This window comes from Cynocephalus volans, chromosome 7, assembly GCF_027409185.1.
Source record: "Cynocephalus volans isolate mCynVol1 chromosome 7, mCynVol1.pri, whole genome shotgun sequence".
NCBI classification, from domain to species: Eukaryota; Metazoa; Chordata; class Mammalia; order Dermoptera; family Cynocephalidae; genus Cynocephalus; species Cynocephalus volans.
The window spans coordinates 66,687,891-66,700,280 of record NC_084466.1 but is presented as its reverse complement, the minus strand read 5'-3'; the positions used below and the strand labels follow the sequence as shown (position 1 = coordinate 66,700,280).

The 12,390-nt window shown below is 36.1% G+C and overlaps 1 protein-coding gene and 1 pseudogene across 3 annotated transcripts in view; both read right to left on the bottom strand.

Moving 5' to 3' along the window:
* Window positions 1-12,390, bottom strand: part of FNDC3A (fibronectin type III domain containing 3A) — a 194,308-nt gene that overhangs the window by 12,723 nt on the left and 169,195 nt on the right. For all 3 annotated transcript variants that reach the window (XM_063101768.1, XM_063101769.1, XM_063101770.1), the window contains 9 exons: window positions 8,120-8,258; window positions 7,328-7,396; window positions 6,178-6,296; window positions 4,794-4,899; window positions 4,528-4,703; window positions 2,296-2,409; window positions 1,409-1,558; window positions 989-1,272; window positions 675-887 (listed from right to left, as the gene is read on the bottom strand). In XM_063101768.1, the coding sequence (XP_062957838.1) occupies window positions 675-887; window positions 989-1,272; window positions 1,409-1,558; window positions 2,296-2,409; window positions 4,528-4,703; window positions 4,794-4,899; window positions 6,178-6,296; window positions 7,328-7,396; window positions 8,120-8,258 (1,370 nt within the window). The remainder of the gene's footprint in view (window positions 1-674; window positions 888-988; window positions 1,273-1,408; window positions 1,559-2,295; window positions 2,410-4,527; window positions 4,704-4,793; window positions 4,900-6,177; window positions 6,297-7,327; window positions 7,397-8,119; window positions 8,259-12,390) is intronic.
* On the bottom strand, window positions 9,765-11,065 carry LOC134382763 (elongation factor 1-gamma-like; annotated as a pseudogene).

Here is a 12,390-nt window from a genome sequence, read left to right as displayed (position 1 = left end):
ATGGGATATGTGAATAAATAGCCCTAGTTTGACATCTGAATAGTTAATGTTACAAGTACTTTGAGTAACACTAATTCAAATGCATGATTTAGTGGGGTAGTAGACGGCACGATATGTAGAAAACAGTACAACATATATATGAAAACGTAAAAGACAGAGGCATAGATAAAAACCTGAATAAGAGGGACAGTAGCAAAGTAACTGGATAATTAATCACAGGATCTGAGATCTGCCAGTGAGGAACTGAACTGTATTCATTTAGTGTGCCAGCCCTGTGTCAGGGGTGTGGAAGAGATTGAGACACAGTCCCTGCCCTCAAGCATCTCAGGCCTTAAACCAATCACAATCATTTACTGTCAAATTGTGTCTTGCCGGAAGTAAACATCAAAGAGTTTGTTTTGTAGCCAAAATTAGGTTTCTTTTACTAGCAGGAGGAGTAAATGGTTAGAGAACCAAAGTACAGCGCATGTAATTTTTTCTCTTGGCATCCCACTCATAAATTATAAACAGGAAATCTACATTGTATCTTCTGATATTCTGAAAACAACACACTTAAAAATTATTTCTTATGATGATCTTAACTCTGGTTTTGAAAACTTGCTTCTACAGTTTACAAAAATTTATATACTTAAGACCTAAGAAACTATATACAAAGAAACAATTATAAAACCTACCTCCCATTCTTATCCTCCATCTGAAGGTGGTATTGAATAGAATCTGCTGACAATGTCTTTGCGGTTCCTTCTCCCCATTTCAGCTTAAGGTTCTGGTGGCTAAAGGCAACACATTCCAGACGAGGTGGATCAGGAGGGAGAGGCTTAGTTTTTAATTTTATCATATGGCTGAAAGGACCAGCTCCAAGGCTATTCAAGGCTTGAATTCGTATTCTAAGTTCCACATTAAAAAAAAAAAAAAAAAGTTTAGCTTATGATTATTTTATTTAAGATGTCTCTCTAGTCTAGACAAAAATTAACATAGTTTTTAATACCTGTATATTGTATCTGGTTGCAAACTGTCTATAACATAGCTTGTAACCTTTCCCACTGTCAAGGGCTGTTTATCTCCATAGTCTATGCTGTAGGCGAGGATTTCTGAACCATGGTCACAAGGCTTTTCCCAGCTTATTGCAAGGCATGTAGAAGGTGAATAATGGGGATTTTCTATATCGTCATCACTTATTTCTTGAAGATAAGTCACAATGGCAGGAACTGATGGTGGAGTCACACAGGCTACTATTTCACTGAAAGGGCCTGCACCCACAATACTCAGAGCCTACAAATTAACAGAGCCTCCAAGTTAACAAAGACATGTTCTCACTGGTGATACAGTACACAAAATTGACTAAGAAAATGCTAATGGAACTCAAAACTCTGGATAGAGCAAGTGACAAGGAACTGATCACCTTTACCTGGACTCTGCAATAATAGGTAGTTGCTGGTGAAAGTCCTTTTAATTCATAATTGAGACCAGGCCCACAGTAACATATCTGCATACTTCCTTCAACTCCTCCCCACTCCAATCGATATTCAGTAACATCTGTTCCATTATTCAAAGGAACCTTTAAATTAAGAAAAGGGTAAAGGTGTTAGTCTTGATACTGACTAGTTAGCTTTTGGGCACAAATGTTCTTTACCTGAGCATGTTAGAAACTGGATTGCTTTTAAATTTCTTTAAAATATTTAAGCACAACCACAACTGTTCAATTGTACATTTTTATTCATTAAGACTACCTGATTTTAAGATTGGTCAAAAAATATAATTTTGTTTTGAATTAGAAGTAGAAATATGACTAATAGTCACCTTAGAAAGAGTATTTTAAAGGTAAATTACTTGAAAATAATTCTATTAAGTAATATAAAATGTGAAACCATACAAAGACATTTTCTTTGTTAAATTTCAAAGGAAACTAAAAATGTAATTATCATTACTAATTATTACTATATACAATAAGTACAATGGAGATAATAAATATACAGAAAATAGTATTATACTAATTCCTATGAATGTTTGTTCTCAACAGTAAGCTCACCAGCGGCTGAAATATCTCAGTACTGAAAAGCCTTTGATAAAAATATAAAGCACATCGCGAATAAGAGTCTAAATACTTTTAATGCAAATATACCTTACTCAAAAGCTGTAAAGAGGAAAAATAATTCACTCTTACCACATGAATTTAACTAGGAATTACTCTTTTGTATAATTTAGAAAATAAAAATGAACAGTATCTTCATTCGTTTATTTAAACTATTCTAATTACTTAAGAAAGTACAGATAAGTCTATGGAAATTACAATACCTCCCAATTCACTTGTGCACAAGTTGCAGATCTGCATGTCACTTGAGGGGGCTTGCATTGATCTGGTGGTCCAGGGGCTGTAGTAACATCACATTTTTCTGAAAATGGTCCAAACTAGAAACACATATATAACCAATGGTTTTATTTTTCACCTTTTAAATGCCCACTGATTGTTCAGAACTCCATATTTAAAGATTCACTAATAATTAAGCACATCTTAGTCCTTCAAGATTAATTTGGCCATAATATAATTCTATAATAATTCATAGAAAGTAAAAAGATTTAATAATCATGGAAGTGAAAGTGTGGGGAATTTTTAAGTTTCACTCACTATACATGTTGGGTTATCTACCACCCAAAATGCTTGAGACTAGAAGTGTTTTGGATTTTGGATTTTGGAATTTTTCATATACTTAATAAAATATCTTGGGATGGGATGCAAGTCTAAACACAAAATTCATTTATGTTTCATATACACCTTATACACATAGTCTCAAGGTAATTTTATACAATATTCTTAATAATTTTGTGCAAAGTTTGTATACATTGTACCATCAGAGAAAGCAAAGGTGTTCACTATCTCGGCCACCCATGTGGACAGCCTGTGGTTTGGCATCACCATCATTTCTGACTGAATTTACATGCTACCAATAAGCAATCATTTTCTTACACTTATTCACATATAAGTACTTAACAGTAAAAAATATGACATACCATTAATACAGTGAAAATAATGTGTTCAGGGTTAACTAAGCAGCACAGCAGCATCACCAGAATATCTGTATCAGCTGTTAAAACAATAGCAACAACAAACAATGGCAGGCTTTTTGTATTTTTCAGATGTGGAATTTTCCACTTGTGGTGTCATGTCTGTGCTCAGTTTAAGTCATGGATTTTGAAGTTCTTCAGATTTTGGATTTATTTTATTTTATTTTTTTAACATCTCAATATACATTTTAGTTGATTTTCCAGATTTTGGATTTTTGGATTAGAAATGCTTAACCTGTACTTTTTCGACTGCCTCTTATTCCTTCATGAACTGGTTTTTATAAGAAGGGCAGGGCATTAGGGAATTAGGTAGGTGGATGTTAGAATTACATGAGGAGTGAAGAAACGGATACCAATTAAAGGAATGGGAGATGGTAGGCATAATTTATACTTTAAAATCTGGAATAGCTTTAGAATGGTGTAAAATGTATATTCTCTGGAAATATATAAATATTTACTTAAGGTGATTTTGCCAATTACAAACCAAAAATGTAAATTAAGATGTTAGCATTAAAGATGCTATTTCATTGTACTGCAGCCTTGTGAGGCTGACAGGATGATAACTTCAAAGAGAAAGGAATGACTTATACAAGTACTGCCAACAGAGTACATAAATTTGACATATAACAAATTTAAAAATAAGTTTACAGATATAAATAAAGAACTCAGTTGGAAAATAGGATATGAAATATTGTAGAGTTCACTAAAATCTGAAACAATGGGGAAGAGAGACATCAGTTTAATTTTGTGAAATTTTCATTATAGAATAGCTCAAAAAAACAGTGTTACTCAATTGAGGACTGCTTTGTCCTTAAGAAACCTGCTTTATTAAAGAGATGAGAGTTGTCATAGCTGAGTGGAAAGAGTCTAGATTATGACAAACCTGGGTTTGAGGTTTATCTCTATCACTTACTAGTTTGTGTGATTGTGGGCAAAGTATTTAGCTTTTCTGAGCCCTAGTTTCCTCAGCTGTAAAATGGAGATAAAACCTATTTTGTCTGTTTTATGGAATTGTATGAATATGTAAGAAATAGTTTAAAAATCCATACAAATCTAGAAATGCTTAAAATAAGTTTTTTTTTCCTTAGGCAAAAAAATGAATCACAATTAGTTGCTTACTGAAAGTAAATGCTGCATATAATCAGCCTCAAAAAAACATGATTTTGCTTTTACTCTTAAGTTGACTAAATAAATCCTTTTAGCTCTGCCTGAAAGGTAAACTTTAGCCCAGCTGAACTCCTAAGTGTCAAATATTCTAAGTGGGGTTTAAAAATACCATGATTCCATAACAATTAAGTTGTGAATATGCTGACTTTCTCTCTTATTTACCAATGTAGGCTTATTAAAAATTATAAAATCTGGAGTCACATGTTGAAAGCAAAATGGTCAAGTAATGGATGTGATGATATATGTTAAAATGAAATACCACTGTGATTATAATTCAGTGAGCAAGATCTTTCTTACCCCCATTTTGTTAGCTGCACGCAGTCTGAAGCTGTACGTCTTTCCAGGAAGAAGGCTGCTCACTGTACATTCTATTTCAGAACCTTGATAGACTTCTCTAGGTTCATCTTTTTCCACAGGAGACATTTCCACACCATAACAGGAAATGGGTGATCCACCATCAACCTGAGGGGGTCCTAAAAGTTGACAGATTTATGCAATTTAACAAGATGAATACTTTTAGTTCTAACTTAATTATTATAATGTATTACCAAAATGGAAATTACCCCATCGTAACTGTATTTCTCTTGCTTTGGGTCTACCATGTAATCTGGGAGGGAGGCATGGGCCAGGAGGCACAGCTGCAGTCTGCACAAGTAAAGATTCAGAGACCTGCCAAAACAAAAGCAAAAACAAAACAAAAATGCCCCAAACTAAATAATCAGATTGCTTTTGGTAAAGGAAAATAATACAAACAGAAAGACTGCACCAATAATTTGAAATTGTACTTGACTATAACTGAAAAGGAATAAAGTTCTGAATAAAACTCAAATTTTTTATACACGAAATAAAGACACATACTATGAGGCTATTATATACAAAGCAAGTTAATGGAAAAAGAACTCCAACAAACCATTCCTTTTCTTTCCATAATTAAACAAAAAAAAGGAACCTCCAACACAATTAATGGCAGTATTTTAGATCCTGTCTGAAGTGATTCACATGTCTCCTCTAAGGAGAGATGTTTTAACATTCTTTAAATACCATTTGCCTTCTTTTTGGGAGGTTTAGATTTTTTGGCTGCTTTACTGTATACTGTATTTTATTTATTTATTAAACTAATCTTTCCTTACTTTCCATCTGAAAATAATTCTAAAATCAGCTAGGCTTTTCCAGGTATTTGGCACCTTTCTAGATATTTGGTATTGCTTTTAGTTTCTATGCCATGTTTTTTTAAAAAGTCTTTTGGTTTTACTTTAAAAGACATTTTCTGGGTCGGTCTGTGGCTCACTTGGGAGAGTGTGGTGCTTATAACACCAAGGCCACGGGTTCGGATCCTATATAGAGATGGCCAGTTAGCTCACTTGGGAGAGTGTGGTGCTGACAACACCAAGTCAAGGTTTAAGATCCCCTTACTGGTCATCTTTGTTTGGGGAAAAAAAAAGTCACTTCTATTAAAAAACATTATAAATGTCATATATAATCAATGGCACACTTCAAGTCTATTTTGGTTACTGGGTCTGAAACAATAATGACCAACTTTTCTGAAGTAAGTAAACATTAGGAACTAGGTTTAAATAGTAAATGATGTTTTATGGTATATCTTGACACACATAATTTATGGAGCAGTAAAACAGTCTAAAATTATTTTATCTCTATTTCTTCTTTGTACAGTTATTGAGCAATATCCTAAAATTTATCCTCATAAAATTATCTCCAGTGTTTTTGTATATTTGTTTTTCCAAAGGTAAACATCAACCAGACAACACATATTCACTGAATACTTACTGTGAGCTAAAAACCATATTAGAATATTCTGGTCACTATAAAATTAACCACCCAGGTTACAGAAAGCACTTTTCTACATTTCAATATTTGAAGTGGCATCTGGTGATCCCATCCATTTGGCCAAACTTTAAAGAAAAAAAGGAATCTACATGTAAGCATTACCGCACTCTGTCCTCCATCACTGATGCAGTAAACTCGTAAACGATAGAAACAGCCTGGATTCAGTCGATCACAAAGATGTTCCCTGGTAGTGCCACTGTATATCATATCCCATTTGTTTCCTGTAAGATGAGGAATTGTGTTCAATCATCTGCAGGTAATGTTTAACATTTTGGTATCATGGACACGGCAGGTCTCCTGGCTTCACTAAATAAGTATTTATGTAATTTGTCAGAAACAATTTAAGCTTGTTTTGAGTTTCCTGGAAATGATTTACTTTTCTTTATGTGAGCAGCTTCCTAGACAAATCTGCATGGCTTTGTTGAAGTGAAATCTATCTCTGTAACTCTGTACAGACTTTGGCTTAGATTGATAATTTGCTTTTCATAAAGCAATTTAAATGTGTTTACTGGCCCAGTAATAACATTATAATAAAGAGGAGAAAGAAACAATACCATAGAAAGTTTAATCTTAATTAAAAGACATCCTTAGTTTTTTGCAGTGAATAGGTCATTTCATAGAAATAAAGACTGCTAAATGTGTGATTCATATTAAAGTTTGCTAGTCATAGAATTTATTACTAGAACTAGTATAATGTGAGTTAAACTTCAGAAGAAAATTTTCCTCTGATACATGTGGGTGTAAGTCTAACCGAATAAACTAATCTTCAGAAGACTTTATAGTATTTAATGACTTAGTCTAAGTATATTAGGACCAAGCAATGTAAACAAATGAGAAAAAAAATAACATGTAAATGTAATAATATAGGTGTATTATCAGTCTTACATTTGATTTACTGTATTTCTGTAGATCACAATTTAAAGTGGGTCATAACGGGCAAAATTCTAAATGCTACAAAGGAGAAAAAAATCAAGGACAACCTAAGTGAAGCAAACATCTTTCTGTGGTAGCCAAATGAAAAGCAAGAGGAACAAAAAGATATAATAAAAAATGTACGGCTAGCTGGTTAGCTCAGTTGGTTAGAGCACAGCCTTGTAACACCAAGGTCAATGGTTCAGATCCCCACACCAGCTAGCCATCAAAAAAAAAAAAAAAAAAAAAAGAAAAATTAATATATACATATAAAATGTAAAGTCACGAAGAGTAGAGACTGACTGGAATAAATCCACCAACTTTTAGTTGCTATTCTTACCATTAGAACCTTCTGCCATCTCCACTACATATTTATTGATGGCTGCCCCTCCACTGTCTTTCGGTGGATCTACCCAAAGAAGCAAAAGTGGTATTAGGCAAAGTATATACAATGTAAAAATGACAGAAAATCTTAATAAACAGAATACCAAACAATGATTGTTTGAGAAATCACCTGCAATGCTTTATTATTACCAGTACCTGTTACTCTATGCTGTTACCACCTGCTTTTCACTTAATTTACTATATTTTTCCATGTTTATAAATATGGGTCTTATAACAATTTTTAATGGCTGCATGATATCTCATTCATTTAGATTTTAAGGTTGTTTGGAATTTTTGGATATTTTATAAATACCAGCATTTTTATTGGTCTGAATTCCTCAGGCAAGATCAAGCTTACATAATCTTTGTTTTCCCACTAATTAGTATATAAGCAGGTGCTTAGTAAATGTGTGTTTTAAATGAATAACTGATTTTCATTTCTCATGAGAGCCAGGACGACCCAGGTGACTTCAGCTGCAAGTTCAGTAATCTTCCATTTCACACAGTGCTGCCCCTGCTCTTTATCTTACAGTGGTTCCCAACTTCCTCCTGTATCGAATCTGAACTTAGCACATATGAGTACAAACTTTCCACAAAGAAGATCTCTAATAAATGACTACTCTCACATTTCTTATTGGATTGGCTTGAGCTAATAAATTTACTCAAGTATCTTAAAAATTATGTTCCTATTCAAATTATTTTAATCAAATACAAAAGTAATAATGTATAAATATGCATAATATCTTACCCCAAGTTATTTTAAAACTGTGTGAATGTATCTTTCCTTTAACTGAAGGCTTTACGGGTACTCCTGGTTTATCAGGGCAGGTAGTAAATTCTACTACTTCACTTGGATTACTTTTACCTTCTGAGTTGTAAGCAATAACCTGTGATGAGAACACAAAGACATAATTAATATGTTTGATACCTAATGATACTGGCTTAATGAACAAAGCGATGAGAGACAAATAGATTCAATCAAAGGATAAAATATGTTTTCAGATTGTGATGGCTGTTTCTTTCAGAACTGCTTGTCTTCAATAGAGACTTGGCATATATGAAGGGTAGGCAAGTGTACTCCCCTTTTACAGTCAGTCTTGGGAATACAAGTGTAAATCTCCATTCTCATACTAAACAAGAATCATGAAAGGAACAAGCTATAATCTGATGATTCTAGATGGGCTTTCGGCTTGCTTTACTTATTCTTTTTATATTCTTTTGGGTTTAAAAAGATGCCCTCACATTCTTTGAATCTCTCTTCTTAAAAGTGTAGCCTATTCCCCTCCTTTGCGTGTACTTAAGGACTTGCTCTAAGAAACAGAATGTAGCAGTAATGACAGTGTATCTAACTTCTCTGTGGAGAAGACTATGTGATGAAGAAAAGAGGGCTCCTGAAAACAACCATGTAAGTGAGTTTGGAAGCAGACCCACCAGTCCCAGTCATGCCTTCAGATGATCACAACCTCATGGAGACCCTGCATCAGAACCACCCACTTAAGCTGGTCCTGAATTCCTAACCCACAGAATCCATAAGATAATAAATATTCAGTTTTTCAAACTACTAAGTTTTGGGGTAATTTGTTATGCAGCACTAGAGAAATATAATTCATATCTAGGTATTATTATATTTGACTTTAGAAATTTAATTATACTTACATTTTTACCTTGTCTTCTCTATCATACTTACAGCTCCTCAAGCCCAATATCAAAGCATGATTTTCTCTTCTCTAAACCTGCCCCTCCCCTCTCTGCTCTTCCCATCAGTAAAAAGCACTATTTATCTAGTTGCTCAAGCTAAAAGTCTAGGAGACATCCCTGATTCTTCTTTCTCTAAACCTCCACATCAATCTATTAGTTACATCCTTAACTCCTCTTCTCTGTTCTTTACTACAACCACTACCTTAGTCAAAGCCTCCTTCGTGTCTTTTCTGGATTACTGCAAATACACTACTAACTAGTTTCCCAGTGTGCATTCCCACCCTTCACCCTATCTATTTTCTACACAGCAGCCAAAGCGACTTTATCATTTCTCAGCTCAGAACCCTCCAATGGGCTTCTCATCTTACTCAGAATGAAATCTAAATTCTGTATCATGGCCTAAAAGGCCCTATATGCTTTCACCCCAACTACCTTTTTATCCTCTGCTTTAGAGTCTTTCTGCTAGCAGTTATCTATTCTGCATGAAATGTTCTTTCTGCTCTTGACATGCTACTTCCTTGTTATTCAGATCTGTTTAAATGTCATTTCCAACACTTCTTTGACTACCCAATGATTCTTTATCACCCTTCCCCTATTGTAATTCCTATATTTTCCCCCCAATGTTCAGTTTCCTTTAATGACCCCTTTCTCCCTGAAGGGTAAAGTGCAGGCAGCTAGGTGATGGCAAGAAATGTTCACTTGAAGATCATGCCCTGATTGTAGGCTTTGCTCATATGCTAGAAGGCCCCCTCCCAGGAAAAGTACTCTCGAACCAGCATGCGGGTCTCCTCCCTGCCAGGATCCATTTTCTGCCATGTATATGACCTATAGTCCACTTGCCAATCTGGACTCAGCGGAAAGGCAAGCTCCTGGCCTTGGAAGACTCAGAATCCAGAAATGGAGCTGCTATTGTTGATTCCAAGGAGGATGACACTGGCAAAGGCATTCTACCTCAGCTTGTCCAGTGGCTGGAACATTCCAATGATAAGGCTGCAACTCATAAAGGTCTGGGTGAGCTCTTCATGGAAGCAGTACTCAGAGTACCACACGAACCAGCCATCTTTTTCAAAGTGTTCTCCAAAATATGGCAGTGCCACAGAGAGTATGTCCTCTTTCACGTACTTGCGGTTAAATTCATCCAACACAAAGGTACTCTTGGGCAGGTGAGCAAAGTGGTCCTTAGCCTTGGGCTCAGTAGCTAGCGCCTGCTCACAGTCATCCATCTCCACCTCAGGAGCAGGGGCAGCTGCCTTGTTCTCCTTTTGGCTCTGCCTGTGGCTTCTACTTCTCTTCCCATGAGCCCTTCTCTTACTGTGGGATGTCCTTTTTAGGCTGGCTCTGCAAAATTTTTAGCATCAAAGTGGGCCATCTTCTCATACAGTTTCATCTCCCCCAAGATAGCCCAGAACTGGAGCTGACTAAGGTAGGTTGGCCTTGGGAACCTGGCAGAAAGAAGGCTCCTGGACCTGTTTATAGAGCCACAATAGGGTTCAGACAACTGTGATGTCAGCCAGTATCACTTGTTCATCTGTCAGAAAAGTTCTCGTCTTCAAGTGAGCATCCAGCTCCAGCAATCCAGTCCCAGGATTCACCTCACCTCCTCCTTTGCATTCTCAGTGGCCTGTTTGTTGTGATGCATGATATCTAAGATGGGGTACACCCAGGTACTGGATGGGGGCACTATGTCACTATCAGCAAAGCTCACCCACTGCACCACCAGGGCTGCTGCTTCTGGAGTACTTTCCCACAGCTCCTTATTGCTCACATAGTAGGCAATGACATTGCTCTCAAACACAAAATCCATCGTTACCTAAAATGCTGGAACCTTGCCAGCAGGAAATCTGTGGAGAAATCCAGGGGTGCAGTAGGTTTGGCCAAAGTGGAAGTGGGGTGGTACAGAGAGTATATAGACCTGAGCCCCACTGTACTGAGCAGTGATGAGGGCATTAAAGGCCCTTCAGTTTTCAGGACATGTGTACAAGGTCCCAGCCACCATGGTGATTCTGCAGAGAAAGGGGCTTAATCTCTGTTTTAATTAACCTGCATTATACTTACCACTGATATTTGTTTGCTTGTTTACTACCTACTCCCCCCACTAGAATATTAGCTGTTTTGATCACTGTTTTATTCTTAATGTTTAGAACTCTGCTTAGCATACAGTAGATGCTCAACAATTACTGGCTGAATAAATGACTCACAGATGGGGACTACAGCATTATAGACAAGAATCTGAGTAAATCTACCGCCCCAAATAACTGACACAGCCTATAAGAACTCAGTAAAATTCAGTCCAATTGTTCAGTTTTCCTCAGGCTTCCTCAGTCCTCTCACATATTCAGATGGATTTTTCAGGATGTTTTCTCACTCTGCTGCTTTACAAATGAGACTACAAAGGAGTTTAAAACACTTCTCAGTGTTGTGCACAGAATCTACTTAAGCCTTACAACTAGAGAAATCTTTAAAATAAGAACAGTCTCCCTAAAAACCATGAATATTCATTTAATTATGTTTTTAAGGCTGTAAGTTTCAGCATTGCCTCCTTTTACTGTAGAGCAGCTTCTTCAGTTAGCCATACAGGTAATTAAAGATATAAAGTCATAAAGATAATCTTTTTCTCCTTCAAATTTTACAAATAATCAAAACATTCATTTAGTGCCCACCACATAGGGAGCACTATGCCAGAAATTGTAGGTGTGATGCACTCCTTACCTTCAGGGAGTTTAGAATCTTTATGCAGAAGACAGGCAATATACATATTGAAAGAATTGGGCAGGAGAAAAAGATTACTAAGGCCTGGAATGGTTCAGGAAAGCTTTGAAAAGGCAAATTCAAGTGATGTAGGGTCTTCTTGGACATTAGTAAGGACAGGAAAAGCTTGGGCAAGAGAAAGGATAGAAAATTGCAAGCAGAAGAGCAGAACTGAATAGTAAACAGTGAGCGCGGCTCAGGGAAGGGTGAATAGTTAACCAATCTGGTAAGGTAGCCAGTTCAAATAAGGAGTGAAAGGCAGTAAGTTTAAAAAACAAAATGGGAATATAATGAACCTTATATCAAACTAAGGAAATTGTTCCTTAGAGGGAAAGCTATTTTTCAGAAAGATTAATCTAGGCATACAACAGAACTTGGATTGAAAGGTGAGAGAAGAGCCTGAAAGCAGTTATATACAGAACGTGGGTTGGAGATTTGGTATTCTTCAGGACAGAAATGACAGCTGATAAAAGGGAAAGAGATGATACATCTAAGAGAGAGGGATATGCCAAGAAGAGCTAGGAATTAAGCTAGTGCACACTCAGACTAGGGCAGAGGAAAAAGGAAGACATC